Below are 24,651 nucleotides of genomic sequence, written 5' to 3' on the forward strand. Positions count from 1 at the left end.
GATGAACGTAGAAGCTCTCGGAATCAGTTACAAGCTTAAAGAGTGGAAAATGTCAGTTGATGCTTCTGCTTTTGGAAGCAATGCTCCTTCATGTCGGAAACGAAATTCCTTAATTTCCAATTGGACATTCATTTCCCATGAAGAAATCTCATGAAAACATGTAACATCCTCCTTGAAGTCATCAAATATGATGACTTCCAAGAACAGAGTTATGGTGTACCTGCACTCCAAATAGGAATGCAACTAGGGTATACAAATATCGTCATTTAATTGTCGGGTATAAAGTTTGAAGAATATCTTTTACAGTTATTGGAGAAAAATCAACAAATCGCAGTGATATTTTGGGTGAGCTACTGTCATGTTAAGAAAAATTTGTTTCCAAAAATCCATTTCCTTCATGTCAATTTTGAATTCTAAAAGTGTTCTTTCATTTTATTTTAATGAGATAAATGCGATTGTACATAGCTGGCAAAAATTGTGTGGAAAGATTCATTACCTAGTCAATATAAATGAAGTAAAAGAAGATTTTTTTTTAATCTATGAATTATTGTCAGCATTTTTTGGGGAACATACTGTTATGTAACAAAATTCATATTTTGATGTTACTATTATGAGCCCCAATTTTTGAAACTAGAGCTAGACTTTTCTTTTATATTCCTGTTTCATCTAATTATCTTCAAATGTTAGAAACCTAAATTGAAGGCATTTACAGATTTTTTGTCAAAATTAGTTGAACAGTGTGCCTCGTACACTACTGTTCAGCTAAAGTGGCACACACTTCAACTGTGAAACCTTATAAAATGTTGTGAAGAGGAGGGTGTAACCAGGGTGAAGCAGAAACACAGAACTGCACCTGAGTGGTAAATGTGAAATGCTTGCTATAATGTATTTCTCCGGTATGCTGTTGGTGCAAACCTGATTGAAACTTTTAACAATCAATTTTTTTTTCTTCTTATTTTGACTCTTGCAAAAGGTATACATGTATGTGCTGAAGCATTAAACAAATCAAAAGTTTCAGTTGCAAATAGTACATGCTTAATATTAGTCCTAAAAGTACCTCAGGGCAATTCCATTGTGACAGATGTGACATTCAGACAAATTTACATTCATTTTTTAACTATTTTCTTAGCACCTTGAAATGTGTAACTCCAAATTCATGTAATTTCATTTTCCTTGATGAAAGGTGGTATTTAATTTCAGAATATTCCTCCCCCATCCCAATTTTCAGCTACAGAAAATACATTTTTTGTAATTGTGACAGGTGTTACATGACTTTAGGACCCTTCTAAGTCTTTCAGAAAACTCTGTGAAATAAATGGGTTTACTGAAACAATTTCATTATAAATTCACAAAGGAAACTTTACTCGACATTTAGACCATTTTGGTTACTAAAAATATTACTATACTCCTTTTCCAGAATGTCTGGAGTAGCGACGTGCAGAGGCAAAAGCTTGTTGCCAGAGCCAGACTATACGGCACTCTCCTGAATGCAGAATTCCCACAGAACTACTAGCCCGCGAATGACCAGTCGAGTCGCCCCCTCCCGTGCGACACCTCTCCTCCTCACGTTCATTGGACGAGGCACACACTGCAACGTGCACGCAGGATGCGTTCACGTTCTCTTACTCCAGACATTCCGGAAAAGAAATATACATACTTTACTTATAAACATTTTTTTGCCTGTCACAGGTGTGACATCGTGCATTTGTAGAATTATGAAAGAATGCAAAGGATATGAAAATTATCATGAACAGATTCTTCAAAATAAGGTTTGTTTCAGAAATGAAGTAAGATACTTCACAGTTTAAGATATACAAACAATAAATGAGAGAATTAGAATTAATTTAGTTTTCTAAAGGTATAATACTGTATCATACTGAAACTAAATTAAGTGGAAACACCACACATAAAATCCTACTTCTACTCTAAAAGTAATAGGTTTGAAATGATATGTTATTTACAAGCCATGAAACTAACATTTGTATTAATAATTCCAAATTCTACATAGTTTTCCCACTTTATAAACTGTAGGTTCAGTACCGATTGGCCTTACTGTGTATAAAGTGGACTTAAAAACCCCAAATCAATCACATGGAATGGCTCTTCAGTGAATAATGGGTATTGTTAAAAATTGAACAAAAATTTAGTGATATATACCTAAAAGGTAGAAATCCTCCAACCATGCAGTGAGCAATCCAAGATTTATACCAAGGAACTGAAGGAATCTCTCTTGCAATATTTTTTGTTCTGCAAGGTGCATCAAAATCCTGAGACATGTTACGACCAAATATACCACCAAGAATAGTTAGAGGATATCCAACTGCAAGAAAAGACAAAGTATTGTGAAACCTGTTTCACTGACATATCTGGGTTCCCATTCACTTCGCCAAAACCAAATTCCTGGACTTTTGCAGCTTTTCCAGGTACAGTATTTACAAATAACTTTCCAGACCATTTAAAAAGGTTTCTAATATATAAATGTTAAGTTTCCAATTCTGTTGAGTCAATACTTGAAAATTGTAATAAATAAAAGTAGTTCAAAATATTGATTTTAGATATGGCAACAAAATCTGAATAATGGATATCTGAATTTCAAATTATCTGATATCTGTTTTGAATGTAACAGATAATCCAGATATCCAAATAATTTGGATATCAGACTATACTGTTATTCCTGAGATCAATGAGCAAGTATAATAAATAAAAGATAAACCTGTCCGGATAATGCACACATTTGGGTATTTTTGATATCCAGATATCTTGGATAATCTGCATATCCAGATAATTTGGATATCTGGATTTTACCATCCCTAATTGATTAATATTAGTGTCCAAGGATTCCACTCCAATTATATGCATCAATTTACCATGAGTTTTACTTTAAAACATACAAGATTTACATCAAAATATTAAAATACATGTTTATCAAACAAAACTGAAGCAAAATTAAAAAGAAACTTAGATTATTATTATTATTATTATTGCTGACCCAATGAAAGCCTAAAATGAAATTTCTCAATTTCTGTCACCTATCTTTTCTCTACAACTGAAGATGCAGTACGCAGCTTTTTTTTAAAAAAAAAAAAAAAATCCATGTACATATGCATATACACTTACCAAACAGCCACACCATTACAAGTAGTACAACTGTAGAAAATGGCAATGCCTGAGTTGAATGATATGCCCAAGCTACCGAATTTTGTACACTCCAGATTATGACAAATGGAACTGTAGAGAACAAAAAATGAATGTTAGTATCAGAGAGACAAAAAAATCAATAAATTACAAAACGATACTTGGACTGAATATATATAGTGAAACAATTTTCTACTAAATTCACATATACAGTGGAACCTCGATTTTACATTTTTCAGGGGACCAAGCTGAAAGAACTTAAAATGCGGGAAAATTTTCTAGCATTTTCGCTTCATTAGGACTGAAAAAGTTAAATGTACACGGGCCATTCAGTGGGAAACTGGAAAACTTGTATTAGAAATCGCGCATACAGCAGATATCATTGTGCTTGAGGTATATAAAGGTGGTGACTTTGAGCTTCCAAAAGATGATGTTGGCATGCCAGCTGCATGCATAGGAACCTAGGAAACATTTCGACAAGATGATGGCAATCTTGTAACAGTGCACCAAGCAAGAGCAGCAAAATGTTGTGAGATTTTTATTCAGCGAATGCTCATCGTCTTGAGCAGTATGGTAACTGGTGTATGGGTTGTACATAAGCGTATAAATGGACTGAGAAGTTCAACAACGGCATCACTATGTCATTGCCCTGTAATCAAGGTGTCCCGGGTTCGATACCCAGTGGAGGCACATAGTGGTTCAGATACCACTTTAAACTGTAGGTCCAGTCCCGATTAGCCTATATGGACTTAAACTCAACGACAGCAGCATCACCAGTGTGGAGGATTCTCCTCGTCCGGTTCCAGCATTCACAGCAGTCACAAAAGACAACATTGCAGCTGTGGAGAACGTGATACAGGAAAACCGATGAGACACAGTCAAGGAGGTGGATGTTGGATGAGCCCATCATATTATTCAAGACAGGCTAAAGTTCAGAAAGTGAGTGTGTGTGTCTCTTCCATGTAAATGCGAGGTCACATACTGCTGGAGCAGTGTCAACTATTGAGGAGCTGCAGTTTGAGTGCATTCCACACCCTTTGTACTCACCTGACTTCTCGCCATTGGATTTCATATCTTCGGTCTGAAAGATGAGCTGAGTGGAACGCAGTTCCAGGATGACAATGTGATCCGGTTGGTGGTGCAAAAGTGTGCACCCTTCTGAAAGAATTATTTTCAGGCGGTATCTACATGCTTGTCACACACTGGCATAGGTGTATTGAACTAGAAGACTGTGTTGAACAGGAATAATATAACTAACTAACTAACTAACTCTCTAGCCTTCTTAAACCCGAAGGTTCATGGCTGCAGCAACACAGGCCTTCCATCTTTCCCTATCTTGAGCAAGTTCTATATACTCTTTTCCATCCCTACCGATTTCCCTTAGGTCCATCTCAACGTTGTCCGTCCATCTTCGTCTTGGCCTTCCTACAGGTCTCTTACCATCAGGTTTCCCAACAAGAATCCTGTCAACTCCTCTTTCCTCTCCCATTCGTGCCACATGGCCTGCCCACCTAAGTCTTCTTGATTTAATTATTCTAATAATATCTGGACATCAATACAAATTATGTACTTCTAAATTATGTAACCATCTCCACTCACCTGTCTCCTCATCCCTTTTAGGTCCTAAGGATCTTATTTTCAAATACTCTCAATTTATGTTCCTCTTTCAATGTAAGGGACCAATTACTGTTTTGTATATTTTAACTTTTAGTTTCTTAGATATTAAACGAGAAGACAAAAGTTTATGAAGAGAGAAGTAACATGCATTTCCTGAATTAAGCCTACTTTTTATTTCCTCTTTAATATAATTTTCACTTGTTAATATTACTCCTAAGTATTTGAATTTGGAAACTGGTTCAAACGAGTTGTTATCAATAATTAGATTTTGATTATTACCTAACACTTGGTTTCGGCCTGTAAGCATATATTTAGTTCTCTCTTTGTTAACTTCCAAACCTATCTCTTTAGCAGTTTTGAAAAATATTTTAGCATTATTCTTAATTGTATTCACATCATCCCCTAGTAAGTCTACATCATCTGTATATGCTAACAACTGAGTCATACCATTTAATTTTAGTCCTTCTTTAGTTTCTTTTACCTTCCTAACAGCATATTCTAAGGGAAAATTAAAGAGCAATGGAGATAATGCATCTCCTTGTTTTAATCCATCATGAATTGTAAATTTGTCAGACACATTAATACCCACACGAATTTTACTTTCTGTTTCACTGGTGCACACTTTTATCATACTAACAAGCTTCTTAGGTATTCCAAACTCTACTAATATATTATATAATTTATCTCTTTTGACCGAATCATATGCTTTTTTGAAATCAACGAATAGCTGATGGACATTTTGATTATAGTATTCCCACTTTTTTTCAAGTGTCTGTTTGATGTGAAAAATTTGATTTGTAGTTGATCTGTTACGTTTAAATCCACATTGATAATCACCTATAATTTCATTAGCATATGGGGTTAGTCTTGTTAGAAGAATGTTAGATAATATTTTATATGTTGTTGAGAGTAGAGAAATTCCAAGGTAATTATTGCAGTTCATTTTATCACCTTTTTCAAACACAGGAACAATTATGGATTCTTTCCACTGTTGAGGGATTTCTTCTTTAATCCATATTAAACAAATTAATTTATGAATTTGACATATTAATGAATTTCCACCATATTTAATTAACTCAGCTGGTATTAAACCAATGCCAGGTGCTTTGTTATTCTTTAGCCTTTTAATAGCATCTTTAACTTCAGTCAAGTTAGGTTCTAGAACTAAAGGTTCTGCTGTGTGGACTTCATTTACTTCTGATTTATCTCCTACATGGACATTTAAAAGTTCATGAAAGTAGTTTTTCCATCTATTTAGAATATCGCTTGGGTCAGCTAGAAAATCACCGTCTTTATCTATTATCAAGTTTACTTTAGGTTGCCACTCCTTTCTAAACTCATTTACACCTTTATATAAATCTCTGATATTTTTATTTTTGCTGTTTATTTCAATTTCGTTAATTTTGCTTTTCAAGTAATCCCTTTTTTTTTTTTACTTCTAAATGTGCGGTTAACTTCTCGCTTTATTCTATTATAATTGTTTACAATTTTTGAACGCAATTCTCTGTAAACAAAAAAAAAAATCCTGTTCTCCACTGAATGTACCTTGTATAAAGCAGGAAAATGTAAGATTTAGGAATGTAAAATCGGGGTTTCATTGATTTCAGGAGAACGAAAGCAAATTATCTTAATTGTGTACATTGAATGGTAAACTTAACTTTCATAGATTATGCTTATGCAAGCACTAAGTTCCCCATGGCTACATTTGAACAATTTCTGTGGTGGCCTTATGTTGATCCAAATGCAGATTTGTAATACGCAGCTTCGAAATGGTTCAGAATTCAGAACAAAAACAGCCTTCAAATGTGTGACACATCAAATGATGAAAACAACAAAGCAATCTATTAAAAAAATACTTCTTATTGAATTCTTCTTTTGTGGTCCTTCATCGGACAGTTTAATGACCGAATTATAAACAACCTAATCCATCCCAAACATGTTATGAACTTGAGAATGCATATCAATCTGAGCCTGCTTCTGTGGTGAAGTGGTCAGCGGAACACGTTACAAAGAAAGAGGTGGCCAGTATGAACCTTGTTAAAGCACAGATGTACCATTCATCATCATTCGAGACCAGATTTTAAAGAGAAGTCAGTTTTTATTTTTCAACAAGGATCATGGAATAAATAACAACAGTGTTCACAATTATCTTCCAACAAGATTACATGGTTATGACTTCCCTTTTTTAACTCTTTCGCTGCGGAATTCTCTGGCACACAATATCCCTTGGTTGAAATTTGAAAAAATATTTTTTTTATACACAAATAATTTTCACAATTACATTGCGTTATATATGAGAGAGAACTTACAAAATTCATTCCTTGCACTGGAAAACCATTCTGTAGTCCCTGGTAGTATAATATTTTGAAAAATTTTGAAATTTTGAAAAAAAAAATTAGAAAGAATAATTTTAAAAAATTACATTGCAAAATATGTTGTAGAGAAATTACAAAAGTCATTCCTTGCACTGGCAAACCATTCTGTAGTCCCTGATGGTATGGTATTTCTCAAAACACGGGATGACGCAGAGTGGTGGAGCGGCGTGGAAATTCGTAAGTAGTATCAAGATACTGGGTTGCGAAAACTTCAGTTTGTTCTGCTGTGTGTTCAAATACTGAGCGTGGGAAATATTTGATAAAACAAGAAAATGGTGTGCTAAATACTGTACTGTCACCAAGTAACTTAGCACTTGCCTGTGTCGAACTTTCCGCACCTAGATCAATGCTGCTTTGCACTCTGCTCCATGATGTTACAGATGGCGGTACAAATTCTTCATCAGACACTACACAATCACTGTCACCACTTGAAGTCTCATAAAAACTGTCGCTATTATCGTCACAACTTAATTCACCTTCTGATTCAACAGTTGAGTAACATCATTATCAGACAAGTGTTGACGACTTGACGAAGCCATGTTGTTTACATTCGAACATGCATTTGAAAGTGACATGTCAGAGCAATCAACGCTCGTATTCTAAACGGAGGCGTAATTAGCGACATCATATGGATATAAACAAAACTTCGAGTTCAAATAGTTCCAAATAGTATCAACAGATGTCTCAGGGCTTCTAAAATGGACGTACTGCAGAAATGCGACACCCGCAGTGAGTGGAAGTATGAACTCGCAATAATGCGACTTCCGCAGAGCAAGGCACCTGGCGTGCTGTGCATAAATGCAATGAGCACAGCGAAAGAGTTAAAACATATTGCTTTCCGATTCCTTTATTGACTAGTTTTTCAGCCTACATTCCTTTTTCCCCCCTTTTTTTTAAAAAAAACACCTTCCTTTGTCCCTTTTTTAACAAGATATCAAATATTTTGTATGACTGTTTTTTCCCCGAACAAAACATTCAACAATTGTCTATTTGGTACAGTTTAGAGGAAAGAAAGAACAAGCGCCTTCTACCTTTCCTCCATGAGTGTTGGGAGTATGATGCAACAATGCGATCTGGACTTACGCAGCAACAAACACACTGTAAGCGGCACACCTGTTGAGTTGAAAGAGTACTTATCTGCTAGATTTAGACTTTTATTGTGAAGTTTATTAGAATAGTTTTAACTTAACTGTGTGACAGTGACAACAGTATTGAGCATCCGTGAAATGGTAGCAAGCTATGGAATGCGATACGCTGTTGCAAGGAAGATTTCATCGAAATGGATCGTAAGATTATTCGCTGTACTTTACCTTCAAAAAAAGGATTATAGTTTATTTTTGAACTCCACTAAAAATATTATTTTAAATCAGAGCACAATATATACCATTCATATACAGGTTGTCTCATAAGTAATAGTGCAAACTGACACAGGTGAAATACACAATAATAGTAGAAAAAAAAGTCTCAGTAAACATTGGTCCACAAACAAGCCGTTTTCGAAATCGCGAGTGTGTGATTACAAGCCGCCACTGACTTCATTGTTCGTAAACGTCGTCCTAGTTGGTAAAATGCTAATAATACAGTAAGAAAAGTCATTGGAGATCTCATTGCTAGACTGGGTACTGATTGTATCCATCCTGTTTGATTCCAAAACCACCTCTCAGAAATGTTCTGTTTTGTAAACAAAGAGCAAACCTCGGAACGCGCGAGGAGTAAAGCACTCAGTGTTTACAAAATGCAATCAGTGATGGCTTCTAACCACACATTCACACACATTATTAGCATTTTACCAACTAGGACCAACTACCGATCCCGTTGTGGTAGCACAGGCAGAGACAATTCCACACAGGTAAAACAGCGATAGTGAAAAGTCAGGTGAGGCCAGGCCAGCTTGGTAGCTCAGTGGTTGGAGAAATGGCACGGTATGCCAGAGACCGGGTTCGAGTCCTGGTCGAGTCTGCATTTTTCGCTGAAAATTTCTATGTAGTACATCTCCTGCGTGTGCCTAATCTTCAAAATGATTCTAGTATTGTGAAAGGCAAAGATGGTTATAAATGGTCTCTAATTCCATCCCCAATATGTAGATTGCAGTTGCTAAATAGTGAAGATTCCATGTGCTAGAGTCAATGCCCCACAACATTTCAACAGTACTTCATGCATAGTTTGTGTGTTGGTGGATCCGAATATTTATTTTACTTCACTTTTCTGTCACTTCTGGCTAATCGCAAAGATAAGGATTAATGATGATGAGATGATATGGTTGAAGGGACAATCACACACATACATGGACAACATATACAAGTCCTACAGAGGATAATACTTGCTGTAGGTCCAGATACCAGAGCCTCTTTGGCCAGCCATGTTGCAGTTACCGAAAGCAACGTTGGGATTTAGGTGCATTACTCTTTACACCCTGGATGAGAATATGATAGACCTTATAGTGAGGCATGTGAATGAAGAAATACAGAGAAGAAAAGTACAGGCCATTCGGTTTAGCTTGAACTCTGGCCTTCACCTGCGCAGAAGCCTGTCGCTCAGTGCGACGATGGGAGAGTTCAGAAAGATCAGAGTTGCCAACCACTTTAACAATTACCCATGTATATCCATAATCTGCCTTAGAGCTTAATGGTCTAGTTTTTCTTTTTAGTTCGTTAATATATCCGACGGAAACAACCAAACGCGACAATTTGAGAAGGTGGTAGTTCAAGGAAAAGAATGACAGAGGATTCTTTGTGTACATGAAACCCAACCCCCCTCGGTGAAAAAGGCATTCTCCCTCTCTGGGGGGGAGGGAAAAGGGAGGTCAGGTCGTGTTACCATGAGGAAGGTGATTGTTGCCCTGTGTTGTTTAGGGTGTTTTTATTCAACGGAAGCCGACGTGAAAACTGGAAAGAAGATTGGAGGAAGCAAAGTGATACACAGAGCAGAGAAATTATCTCAGCGTTCATATGTTTGTGAAGAAAGAAGCTGACAGTGGTCTTGTGTTGAATGTTAAACAAGTGCAAAACCGTGTTCCCGCAGCTACTGGTCTGTCAGTAAGTACTTTGAAACGCATCTTAAACGAAAATGATCTAAACAACGTAACTGGGAAGGGATCAGTAACGCCTAACAAAATATGCAGAAGAAATAAATTTAAAAGTGATGTGGACGAATTTGACAAAGTGTGTTTTCGTAGAAGAATTAACGAATTCCACAATCATGAAGGACAGCGACCTACTTTAAATTCGTAAGCATTTTTTTTAATGAGACAACAGCATATAGCCTTTGCCAGTTTCATGTCTGGTGGAATTCTAACTTCTGTGAATTGCAACACTGCTCCTATGAGTCACGTGACGTCTTCTGCAGACGACAAACATTTCCCGCTTTGCACATGCCAGAGCTCAGGCTAAACCGAATGTGCTGTAAACTAAAGTGAACAACAGTTTGTTGGTGAAACAAGTGCTCTCAAAATATAGTACTTGATTGGTCTATTGCACGCCTCTGTGGTGGAGTGTTTAGCATGACAACAAGGTTTGAATCAAAGGTGTTTGTCTCTCTTCAATTTCATCATATCAACACTCATCCTTATCTTCGTCATTAGCCAAAATTGGTGGAAAAGCAAAGTAATATAAACAAAATGAATCAATTGATTGGTCTATGGTCTATTGTAGGTATGTAGAAGGAAGTAGAAAAACGGTCATCTGAACATATTTAAATTTAAATTGTGTACGATACTTCTGGGGTAATGAGAAACCTCCGTTACCAACGAAAGGTGTGAAATTTATATTACCATGTGAGAGTTAAAAAATTAAATTCAGTATTCTTTCAGTACAAAGCATTTATCCTACACACTAATTGTATACCCACACATGCAAAAAAATATATACTTACCAGAAAATAAGAGGGACACCATGTTGACATTTTTCACCCATCTGTGTCCACCACCAAGACACTTGTACATGTAGCAGGAGACAAAACCTGCCACAAATGAGGTTAATGCATAGAGGAAGCAGGCAGCGGAGTTTACAGCCCCATGTCGGTGGACATTGAAAAGACCGAGAAATGCCATTCCCAGGATTCCACAGGCAATGGCCAGGAACTGTGATCCAACTCCTAAAAATACAATAAAACAACATTCATAGTTTAATGTGGAATATAGTATGTACAACATATTTGTAGCAACATGACTTACTAAGGTTGCATCTATAGAAATTGCCTTGACAGATGCATGGAAGTAGACAAATTAATAATGCATTAAATTTTTTTCTTAACCCTTAAATGCCGATGCTGATTTTCAGCAGGAAATTTAAAATTATGCAAGGTTTTCAATAAAATTTTATGTCTTGGAAACTATGAATGCTAGTTACAAATTATACATAATTTTCTTCAGTACAGACTAGCCTATAAGCTTATGATTAAATTGGCCCATCCTATGCCAACCTGTTCATGGGCAAACTTGAAAAAGAGTTCCTGGAGACCCAATCCCTCAAACCTCTCCTCTGGCTCCGTTTCATCGATGACATCTTCATGCTTTGGACACATGGAGAACCTTCCCTGACCACCTTCCTAGACAAACTTAACCACTTGAGCTCCGTCAATTTCACCTGGACCCACTCCACCAACCAAATCACCTTCCTGGATGTGGATGTGCACATGAAGGAAGGACATTTGGAAACCTCCATCCACATCAAACCTACCAACCATATGCAATACCTACACTTCTCCAGCTCCCATCCGTTCCACACCAAGAAAGCCATCCCATTCTCCCTGGCTCTCAGAGGTCAACGCCTCAACACCTCAGCCACCTCCCGACAGAACTATAACCTCCGCTTACACCAAGCCTTGACCAACCGTGGATATCCTTCCACCCTGATCACGAAACAAATATCCCAAGCTGCTTCATACACTCCCACCAGAAACCTGCCACCAATCCCCCTGCACTTGTCACCCAATATCACCCCCACCTCAACAAAATCACACACACTCTACATTCCCTCCTTCCCATCGTGCACAGTGATCCTGACACCAGAAATATCTTCCCCGACAAGCCCAGAGTTGTCTTCAAACACCCTCCCAATCTCCAAAACATCCTGGTCCACCACAATCCACCTACTCACAATCAACTCGCACTTGCCCACAAATGCAACCGCCCAAGGTGCAAAACCTGCCCATATTTGTCACTTCCTGCACCCCCCAGATCCACACTGCCACCGGCAAATTCACCCTCTACCCCAAAGGAACCTGCAACAGCTCTAACCTAATTTATATCCTCACGTGCAACATCTGTGGGAGCTTCTACCTGGGGGAAACATCCACAGCCCTGAACCTCCGCATCAACAACCACCGCTCCTCTACCCAAAATCTGGACTTTGCTGTTGCCATTCACACCAATCACCACAATATTCCTTTTAATGACTGCTTCCAGGTAGCGATCGTCCACTCCTTGCCCCAATCCACCAACACCTCAATACGTAGAAGATGGGAGAGGGCCTACATATCGACCATGAATGCAACCACACCTCCAGGCCTGAACAAGGCCACCCAGTAACGCCCCTCATCTCCTATCCTCACCCTCACCACCACCTTTTCCCAACCATGTGAGATGGGCCTGAACGTTGTTTTTAAGCTACTCTGACAATAAACAGCTGCATTGATCGTAGTCCCCGGTTCCATAAACTCAATACACCTTTGTGGTCCCAAAAAACGGTAGCCATAACGTTCCTGTTGTTGAAGGTTTGTTTGAACTTCGTTGGTTTGTTTGGTGAGTTTGAGTGCATCCATTGTTTTGACTGTTGTTTTGTTTCTGGGGTGACGTACTGAATCGAAGTCTCATCTCCAGTAACAATTGTTTTCAACAAATCTTTCAGCCTCATAACAGGTGAGGAAGCCAAAGCTTCCAGACCAATGTTGATCCTCAAAACACCGTTCAGGCTCATCTCACATCACTGGCGGCAATATTCTTTGCAGAGGGGATCGGAAAGCTCGTCCCACGATATGACAAATGCCTGAATCTTCATGGCGATTATGTCGAAAAGTAACCAGGTATGTACATAACTTTTGGTAATAAATTCATTTTGTTACTTACACTTGTCTTTTTTTTTTACGGCTCATCGGAGGTTGAAAAAAAATGGCCCTCGTATATTTCCCGACATTAAGAACATAACAATCACGTTACATGAGATTATGCTAGCTGCAGTAAAAACAAAAACAGTAGCACAAGAGGAAGATGAAAAAAAGGAAAATATAAGTTAGACATAAGAAACACCTGCTCTTGTGGTGTAGCTTGTGCATAATAGAAAACCGAAATATGATTCAAAAATGAAGTTTTTGATGCAGACATTGAGTTGCACGTGTTTTAAAGACTTACACACCAGAAACATTTATTCTGCATGAACCTGAAATACATGCATGCTAACATGCTATGTATTATTGTATTCTTGTTTCACAGGGTGTCTACCAAAATAACAAATCCAAAATTCTTGACTTTTTCATGATTTTTCTTGACCTTTATTTCATTTTTCTTGATCTTTATTTCATTCTTCGACCTTTTTTTATCTTTTTCTTAACATTTATTTAATCGCCCCTTACTTATGTATAGTTGGAAATTAATAAAATAGATATTTTTATTCAATGACAAACCCCTACCACAATGCCGGTGCAGATGAAAACTGAAGCTGTACTTTAACAAGAGATATATATATCTTTAATTATTAAGGCATGTAAAAATTGACGCTTCAGACTTCATCCTGGATGGGGAATAACCACATTACTTTAATATTTATAAAAAATTTACACACATAAGAATGTAATTCTGAAGAAACAAAATGAATAAATCTTCACCACAACTCAACACAATTCTAGGTTTCCAAATATTCAATTTTATCAAATCCCAGTACAGGTATAAAACAATGTAAATTCACTATACTGTAAAAAATAGCAAAAATTCTTGACCATAAGCATAATTTCTCGACTTTCATTCTTGACACCCTGTTACAGTGGAACATCGATTTTACGTTTTTCAGGGAAGGGCCTACCTGAAAAAGCTTAAAATGTGGGACAATGTAAAATCGAGGAAAATTTTATATTATTTAGCCATGTTGGAACCACAAAGCTTGCATGTATAATGCGTAGAGGCACATATTTTTGGTTAATAAAAAAGTGAAATTTCGGTAAAAAAACAGTCAATTTTGGGTTCAAAAGCGGTAAATAAAATGAAATTTCGCTGTTATAGCGGTGAAAAAGCGATATATAAAATTACATTTTGGTTTTAAAAATGTGAATGATTTTAAAACTGCACTATTACACAAAATAAACATATCCCTTCTAATAGCGCATTAAATCATTACCAGAATATTAGTTTATTCCTGTATAAAGGAGTCCATTTTTGCTTTTCAAATATTTACAGCAGAATTAATCAATTTTCTGTGAGTTGCATAACTCACAGGATATTTCAGACTTCAGAAAGTGTCGCGTTGGTATATAAATGGTAAATTTCGTGTTTAAGAGTCTATTTCGCATTTTGCAGTTCATTTCGCATCATTTCGTGACAAAACAGGGTAGGAAAATGCACCTCACACCTTTCACAAACATGAAAAATTAACATTACAATGTGTTATTTCGCATTTTGTGTTTTCGCCAAAAACGAAATATGCATCCCTCTAATAATGTGTGAAAATGTAAAATGTGGTAATGTTAAATCGGGGTTCCACTGAATTTACATTTATCGTGGATTATGAAAGCAATTCTATATAAAAAAAAAATTTGCATAAAAGAAGTCAGGCAAATACAGTGCAACACCAATTTTACATTCTCCAGCTTTATATATTCAATCTTGATGGTTTCAACATAGGAAAATATTATAACATTTTCTTGGATTTTACATTTTCCCACTTTAAAGTTTTTTCAGCTTGGTCCCCTGAAAAAACGTGAATTTGAGATTCCACTGTATTGGTGTTTTATTTCAGTTAATTTTGTTGAATAGAGTTCTGCTAAAAAAAACAAAAAAAACATTTACCAGTAGTGCCTTGCTCAGAAAATTCCACACTTAAGGGGTTACGGCGAGGAAGGACAATTTCCCCTAGGTCTTTCTCGCTGGGGCAGCTGCCGATCACTGTTGCCAACTTCGCTCTTTTGAAGTAAGATCTGGCTCTTTCGTGCACTCATTTGACTGTGAACTGTGGCACCCGCCCTCTGCCCCACCATGATGTCACCACTGGCTACGGCACATAAAGACTAACCTTTGCCATGAGTGTACATTTTGCACGTGACGTGATATTCATATATAGGCTGCGTCACCCACCCCCTCTTTCCTCCCCAGGTATTCTTATATATAGCGCTGTGGCTAAGGTGAAGATGACAATATTGTTATCCGGAAATCCTTTATTTTCGATTTCATATGAACATCATTGGATTATTGAAATGGGTGATGCCGCCAAATCTAGGCGGTGAAAACTAAGAATAAATTGCCATCACTTTAAAGCTAACAGTAATAGCAGCACCCCCACCCCTCTGACACCTAAAATTACCTAGGAGGCACTTTATGCAGCCTTCGTTAATCCAGCTCCTTGAAAGTCACCTTTAGCTCTATTAATGGTAAAATGTAGCTCTTTTATGCACATCAGGTTTGGCAACACTGCCAGGATGGCCGTAGGAGGTAAGGAGAAATGCATTAGGTTTATGGGACCATTATTTTATTCGTTCTCATGGGAATATCAAACATCCAATGTCGTAGAAAAGTATATGGACGGAAAAGGACACGTTGAACTATGTCAAAATAGAAGGAAAAGTCAAAACTCCCATTTGTTTAGCCGTAATTTGAAGTTGAAGTTGATTTCACATAAGGAATACATGGGATTCTGTAAATACTTATTAATCATATTTGTCAAACATCGTGTCTAGCTTACTAATCAACTTGAAAAACAGTTTCCACTTTCAACATGGAGAGAAATTCATACTCTCTCGCATACTAAACCCTTTTTTAAATAGCAGTGCCCAATCCGACGATATTGAAATACATGCACAACTAGTGCGTAATTGTGCATCCTCGCCTTATGGATTAACCCTACGTACACCAAAGGGTTACGCGTAACACCGCACACCAAGGGAGGGTTAAAAAATGTCCACCACACAAATCATTATTTTCTGTCCCAGAAAATTTAATATTCTTCTCTATTTTGTAGTAACTATAAACTAAGACAACTGAAGGCTACGAACAGAGCAGGTATTAAGTATATCACCTTTTTTATTTGTTATTCTTACAATATATTTTAACATTATGGAAATTCTATTAAGTATATCACCATTTTTATGTGTTATTCTTACAATATATTTTAACATTATGGAAATTCTATTCACATATTTCCCGAATTATAAGAGCAATGATGTAGTACTACAGACATAAATTATTTTTGTTGTTGGAAGCTACACAGTAAGCATTATTGTCTTATATTACTTTCCAAAAGTCATTGTTGGTTACTCTGAATCAATAGTCTTGCGTTTGTAAGAGCGGCACACATTACTTTTTTCACTGTGCTTTCCACAAACAAAGGCTTCATATTTTCCACATACAATTGTTGTTTTTGCAAACTTGTTCAACTGTACATTTTTCGTTACACCAAGGGTGGGTACTTTATGCCCACCACGAAAACTTTTTTTTAAATTTTGGGTTATCTTCTAGAAATTAAAAGTATCGAATGACAGAAAAGAAAATTTATATTATTTTTATCACAAAACCTGAGTTATGACATGATACTAAAGAAACATCCATAAAAATTCTTATCCGAATCAAAGTGTGGACAATTTTTAACCCACCTTGGTGTACGAAGGGTTAAGAGAGATTTATTAGAGCTAGTCTGCACCTTTGTGGCAATTTTGTGTAGGTTGGCTGTACTGCTTTCTGTGCATTCATGTTAATAGAGTTAGTCTATAGAGAGCAAAGCAAGCTAAAAAGACTTTGGTATAATTTGGGGCTATTAATTTTCCTTTATGTCACAGTTATATGGATGCGCAAGAATAACAAAAACAATCCTGATTGCCATGAGAAAGTGGTAGCTAATAAAAATGATGGCCAACCCAAGATGGCAGATGTTTTTTTCACCCTCATCTAAAACCTTCTTGTATTATACAGGGTGACTGGTAATTAGATGTATTCCCTGAAAGGGGTTAAAGTAGAGACAATTTGCAATAAATTTGACCATATGACACCCCGTCCGAAAATTAGTAGTTTGAGATAATTAAAAAATGACAATTTTCCACATAAAATGATGAATTGAGAAAAAACTGCTCATTGTATGGAACTTATTTCAGCATTTTCTGATAGCTAACAAATAAGTGGTTCATTTAAAAAAAAGTTTTTTACAAATGACAATCACATGTAAGTAACGGGTGGGTCTAAACTTACAAGTGATGATAAAAAAAATGCACTCTTAGTTTACTTGGCAACGTATTAATAACAAAAATGGTATGACACGAAGCTACAAATTACTTAAATTACTTCCTTGTGACATCTGCTATCCAACAATTTACAAATGTTGCTAACATTCACATTTGTGTACAAGGAATAATACTTCATTCATCTTCATGTGAATGGAATCAATGAACAATACAATTAAAGAACATTACACGTCTTGTTCAAAGTGGGCACCTCCGTTACGAATGCAGGCACGCAGGTTTTTACGGTTCATTTGGTCTCGTAACTCGTGATGTGATGGTGGTCTTGACATGTTGACCAGCTGTTAAGATCCTCTCCCTGAGCTCTTCTTGCGAGTTTACCGGTGTCTTGTCATGTGGCTCCAAATGTAAAAGTCGCAAGGCGTCAAATCGATCGGGGGATCGAGCTGGGCAGTCATCATGCTGATAAATCATGTCACGTCTTGTAGCTAGAGGCACATCCTCCAACAACATTGGCTTTCCGTTCCGCAAAAAATGTTCATAAGTGATGCCATTTAAGATTTGGGGCAGGAAAAATGGCTCGATCAAATGATTGTTGACTACGCTCATCCATACTTCTGCCTGGGCATGTGGCAGTGGATGGATGAAAATTACCCAAAGAAATGGATTGGCCGAGATGGACCGATTCCCTGGCCGGCTTGATCCCCCGATTTGTGGCCTTGCGACTTTTACATTTGGAGCCACATGACAAGACACCGGTAAACTCGCAAGAAGAGCTCAGGGAGAGGATCTTAACAGCTGGTCAACATGTCAAGACCACCATCACATCACAAGTTAAGAGACCAAATGAACCGTAAAAACCTGCGTGCCTGCATTCGTAACGGGCAGATGTCACAGGGAAGTAATTTAAGTAATTTGTACGCTTCGTGTCATGCCATTTTTGTTATTAATACGTTGCCAAGTAAACTAAGAGTGCATTTTTTTTATCATCACTTGTAAGTTTAGACCCACCCGTTACTTACATGTGATTGTTATTTGGGAAAAACTTTTTTTTAAAACGAACCACTTATTTGTTAGCTATCAGAAAACGCTGAAATAAGTTCCATAAAAAAGGCAAAGTGTTCCCCTGTGCATAGCACCACGCCATGAAGGCGTATAGGGGTAACACCCCACACTTTCTTGATCTGGTCGTGAGTGGGGGTGATGTGATCAGCATCACGCCCCTGACCGCCTTTACCCCCCAGGGTTTCCCCCAGGTACCCACGTTATTCGACGCTGGGTGGGCGCCGGGGCCGCCTCCTCCGTTAGAAAAGTTCCCGGATTTGAACCGGCCTGGGATTGAACCCGGGACCTTGAGCATGGTAGTCAGACGCGTTACCGACTGAGCCACCGCGGCCATACAATATAATAAGTTCCATACAATGAGCTTCTTTTTTCTCAATTCATCTTTTTATGTGGAAAATTGTCATTTTTTTCAAAAACAATTGAAATTCGATTATCTTGAAAACTACTAATTTTCGGACGGGGTATCATATGGTCAAATTTATTGCAAATTGTCTCTACTTTAACCCCTTTCAGGGAATACATCTAATTACCAGTCACCCTGTATACATGGGTGTAACTTGGAGCCAAACTTGATATGACAATAGTGTCCAACACTATTTTGGTACATAACTGCTACATTTGAGAAATCATAAAAGTTACTTCTTTCCCTCAGGTCCCATGAGGTTTTCAAAATACCCTTATCTTGTAAATGTTAACAACCCAGAATATTCTTTTGGGGGTGGGCAATTGCCACCCCTCCCTCACTAAGTAAGCCTGTGATCATATACGTTGTTGCATCTAAAATACAAAACATGCACGTAAAAACTTACTAAAACTTTGTACATGTAAAAAGAAAAATCTTACCCAGCACTGCACAGAACAAATTTTTGTATGGAGGAAAGCGAAAAACATCAGCGTGAATTATCTTCCATCCATACTCGTCTGTATCTAAGTCTCTTACTTCATCACCATCCATGTTATATCTTGCAAAATCATTTCGGAGGATGCGAGTCTATCAAGAAACAAGTAAATGAATTAATCAAGTATGGAAGATAAATGGTACACCTAAATATCACATTAATCAAATAAGAATAAACTCGAAACATTACATTGGAAATTGTTGCTGTTGGTGTTTTTTAGTGTTTTTAACAAATATGTTGCCGGCACGTGACATAAGAAGTTTTCTACTGTCATATTGAAAATTGTGTTTATTTGCTTGTAAGAACTGTAACCTAGAAAAGAAAAAATATCCAAATATGTATTATTGTAAGTTCACAAAGGTAGAAAATCAAGTCATTTGATTAAAATTCATATTATCCTTTATCGGGCAAAGTCTTGCGTGCCTGCCTAGCCTCTACGCATGGATCCTTTTCAAGTAGACGCTTTTCACACTTGCCCCGAAGTATAAAAAAACAAAAACCATCACTCAAGTTTGAGAACAAATTGTCCTGGAGAAATGAAATTGTCTTCGCTCTCTTTCTTAAAAGCTCGACTTTTAGCGGAGGTAACATTTTCCTTCCTATAATTAGTGTTACAAAAGTAAAATGAAGAAGACAATTCAATTTTTTCAAAATAAGTTGGTTCCAGTGGTTTCCACAATAGACTGAAGAGAATGAAACATTGTAGTGTGTAGCAGCACTACATTGCTACAACCATGCAAAGTTTCATTGAAAACAGACTGATACTTCTTGGGTAAAATAATAATAACAATGTACAGTAGAATCTCGCTTATCCGACATAAATGGGCCGGCAGAAAGTCGGATAAGCGAAAATGTCACATAATAGGGAGGTGTTAAGAAAAAGCCTATTAAACGTCAAACAAATGTTATAATTTTACACATTACAAACCTAATACAGTAATCATGTAATGACAGACACATGAGTCATAGTGTAGGTGGGCGTGCTCCGTGGTAGAGTCGGGAGAAACTAAAAATAGACTATGCTCACGATCACTTGCAGTTCTTGTTGCCATTTGATGAATTTTTATCCGGTGGTATGTCGGATAATACGGAATGTCGGATAAGCAAAGGTTGGATAAACGACTCTCTACTGTATAAGTCGGCAGTGTTGCCACTTACAGAAACAATGCCCAGAATTTGATTCTAGTGTCAGCCCTATGGACGCTGGATGTTCCAAATTTGGATGGAAGCACAAGAACAGACCACTCTTGAGGATTTGTAATTTACGGTGTTTACAAATTTTGCGTAATTTAGGAAAATTTCGAACTTTGTGCCTTTGTCCCCACATCCCCCTTGGAACCTTAATAGCATGCGAGACAGTCTCCGGCCGGCTTTTCCCTCTAAGTCAGTGTTGCCAACTTAGCTCTCTTGGAGCCAGATCTGGCTCTTTCGTGCACTTGTTTGTATCTGAACTGCGGTGACCCCGTGCCTCACTATGATACCATCACTGGTTCTGGCCCACATATACCAACTTTTGCCATGATTATACATTTTGCATGTCACGTAATATTGTTATATTGGCTGCATCACCCCATCCCCTCTTATATCCCAGCTACTTTTTTCTTATAGTGCCGTGTTGACGTGAAATTGGCATAATATTGTTATCAGGGAATCCTTTATTTTCGATTTTGTACGAACACGAGATGGGTGATGCCGCGGGATGTAGATGGTGATAACTAAGAATAAATTGTCATCAATTTAGAGTTAATGGTAATATCAGTGCTCCACCCCTTTGACAACTAACATTACTCTAGGAAGCACTTTGTAAATCTAGCTCCTTGAAAGTCAGTTTTAACTCCATTTAAGGTGAAATTTAGCTCGTTTATGTGCACCAGGTTTGGCAACACTGCCAGGAGACAAGGAGAAATGGATTGGGCATGTGGGAGTATTTCTTGATTTTTTATCTTGGGAATATCAAACTTCCGATGGAATAGAAAATTATATCACCGGGAAGAGGGTAGTTTCTGCCCAGCAGAAAAGTCGAAACTCCCATTTGATTAGTCATAACTTGATGTTGAAGTTGATTCCCCATAAGGAATACATGGGATTCCGAAAATTCTTATTTGTCATATTTTTTACAGGTCGTATCTAGCTTAATAATCAACAACGCTTCGACCTGCCACATGTGGAGAAATTCATACTCTCTTGTACCCCATGTTTTCCTTCAGTAGCATTGACATTTCGATGATTAAAATAAATGCACACATTGTGCATAACTGTATCTCCTCGCCTTAATCGTCGCATGTTGCTTAAAGTGTTGGTTTTTACTCATAATTACATACAAAATTTAAATTTTAAAAAAGGCAGTGGTTTGGGAGTTATACACACTTTTATAAATCTATCCCATAATATTGCAAGGAGCCATAAAATACTTTCGATCTCCACTTGTTATCTACAGTAAAAATAGTAATAATGGATGTATTGTTTTGTAATTGAGTATTGTCATACCTTCATATGTATACTAATGAATAAAAAATACAGAACTGAAATATCATGTGCAGTTTTCAAAAAAATTGTGCATTAATTGTTGCCATGCCGTAATGGGCAGTCCACTAAGGTTAAATATTGTTGTAAACGGTCAATCTGCTTCTCTCTTTTAACCTGCTCACTACATAAAAGCACATGGGGTTGGGGGTGTGTGAAGGTAATGCCCCCCACATATTCAATATATTAGCCACTGTGAAGGTAATGAGAATGATTTTCTTAAAGGCTGGGTGAACCCCAGAGTGACTTTATGCAGAAACATTGTTGGAAAAACTCCCACCCGAGATCACCAACACCATAAATCAAACTAGGATTTCTGCATTGTAGTCATATGGTCTACCGATATTTAACCAATCCAATATAAAATTACAAATGTTAATTGAAAAACATGAATAACATTAACATAAAAACATTTACCTATATAATTAATGTGCGTAACTATGTCACGGTACATCATTTTGGTTTCAAAAAGAAACTGTTTTTAGTCAGTTACTTTACAAAACTAGGGCACATGAATTATATCGCTGTGTGAGAACCAGAGGGACGTAACTTCAAAATTTATCAAATTTATAGGAGAATGTATTCTCACAAATATGTCTGAAAAGCATTAATAAATTGGAGATACATGGTTCAACCTTACTGCTAAGGATTAGAAGCGGAGATATGTTGGTCTGACTCCCAATAGAGCTCTTCACAGGAGTTTATTTAACCCACTTATCGCTAATGTTGCAGGTCTGCAACATCTCAAAAAAATAATTTAAAATCACATTAAAATGGTAATTTTTTCTGAATTTTGAGTTATAAACACCAAAGCAATCCCATTATTCATTATTTTGCTTCAAACAGTACAATAAGTGTTCATGTGCTGGTATTATTACACTACAAAAAGCAGTAATTTTTTCTGATGACATCATGTTTTCCATATTTTTTTACCTGGCAACACTAATATTTGAAACCATGTGTTCGTCACATATCCTGCTAGAACCTACGCTGCAAGGAATTCAGCCCTGGTTTGATTTGTTGGAGTTATTATAATATATTTATTAGTGTACCATATATGCAACGTCAGCATAAAAGGCTGTAAAAATCAGTTACAATTTTCTATCTAGGAATCTGTCCTAACACATTCATGCTATGTTTCTGTTATAAGTAAGTACGATACACAGCAACTACGCATCGTGAAAAGTTGATCACACTCGATGAAGAATTATCCGACCTCCATGATGAAGTGGTTAGCACAGCATGATACCATGCCAGGAGTCCTGGGTTCGAATCCTGACCTGGGCATGTGTGTCATTTGTGAGTCTCGCTTCATCAATTTCATCATATCGTCACTCATCCTTACCTTTCCTATTAGCCAAAAGTGTCAGAAAAGCGAAGTAAAATAAACCAAACCAATCACTCAAGCATTACACTTAATGGAGATCATCCAACCACTTACGAGGTGATGTGTGGTCAGCACCACGAACCCCCAGTCATTGTTGTAGGTTTCCATGACCGGGTTATGTTACTCATTCGTTGCTCCCCAATTTCCTTCCAATGGTGGATGGCCACCGGTCCCATACGCAGGTCGAAATCTTAGGACAAGTTGTTAGTTAAGCTTCCCCCAGGAGACTCGAATCTGTACGCCTCCCATAGCGGAGCCAAAGCATAACGCCTTACACTGCACGGCCACGGTGCGGGACTTTTATATATAAGTATACAGAGAGTTTAAAAAATGCATCTATAAAAACATTTCGTGATCCAAAAGTAATTCAAGATTCAATGTTTGTTGTTTTATGTATTGCAAAAATTCCGTGGAAGTCTAATTGAAACTACAATTAGTGCTCATAGTATATAATGTTACTATTGTTCCAAAGAATAAAAATGCAATTAAGTGCTCCATATATGTATTAATACTCCTCTGTATTGATAAAAACTTCTCAAAAAATCCGATTGTATGTTTCAGTAAGGATAAAATCATTTTTGTAGAAGGAAAACAAATTTTCTCCCATTATAAAATTTTTTTATACCTCATTTCGCTGACATTGCACATATGAAACAAAATGCTATTTGTTTTGCACTATCAATGCCTCTAACAGTAGTCTAACATGAGGTTGAAGTAATTTCATGCAGTTAAAAAGTTTCAACGAAAAATGGGTTAAACAAAACTAAAAACTGCATTTTTGCAGTTACTTTCCTCCGAATCTCATATGACGATCTCACCAAAAAATAATAACAAAACGAACAAATTTTGCACAATTTAGATATGTATCAAATCTCTTACCAATTAACCAATACTGTATATGCCTAATTTGCCTGATATCAAGAGGCTACCAAATAATGTGTCGCATTCATCTTACAAATACTTTAATAATATCACAGAAACAACACTATAAACATGATAAAATTGTTTCCACGCTTTATCATTTCACTGCATTAAATTTCTTTTGCCTCATTTAAAGGTGTGGGAAAGGTGTACACTTACCAAAATTATAACAACAAAGCCAATGAGGAGAAACACCAGCACCATGGAGTTTATTATAGACAACCAATGAATCTCCAAGGACTTTGGAAAGAAATTTGTGTCTTGTAGCCTCTTCAGTCGATCCTCATACTTCAAACTGAAAACAAAATATCGTAATACTTCAGTATAAATGTTACCATCAATATAAGAAATACACATTACT

At 37.0% G+C, this 24,651-nt stretch overlaps 1 protein-coding gene across 1 annotated transcript in view; it reads right to left on the reverse strand.

The window, feature by feature from the left end:
- LOC145977696 (transmembrane 9 superfamily member 1-like) overlaps positions 1 to 24,651 on the reverse strand; it is a 68,808-nt gene that overhangs the window by 17,076 nt on the left and 27,081 nt on the right. Inside the window, exons 6-10 of the mRNA XM_083109919.1 lie at positions 24,450 to 24,585; positions 19,404 to 19,551; positions 10,998 to 11,219; positions 3,118 to 3,228; positions 2,158 to 2,320 (exon numbers count right to left, since the gene is read on the reverse strand). Coding sequence (XP_082966045.1) covers positions 2,158 to 2,320; positions 3,118 to 3,228; positions 10,998 to 11,219; positions 19,404 to 19,551; positions 24,450 to 24,585 — 780 coding nt within the window. The remainder of the gene's footprint in view (positions 1 to 2,157; positions 2,321 to 3,117; positions 3,229 to 10,997; positions 11,220 to 19,403; positions 19,552 to 24,449; positions 24,586 to 24,651) is intronic.

Source organism: Lepisma saccharinum, chromosome 23, assembly GCF_977018435.1.
Source record: "Lepisma saccharinum chromosome 23, izLepSacc3.1, whole genome shotgun sequence".
Lineage (NCBI taxonomy): Eukaryota > Metazoa > Arthropoda > Insecta > Zygentoma > Lepismatidae > Lepisma > Lepisma saccharinum.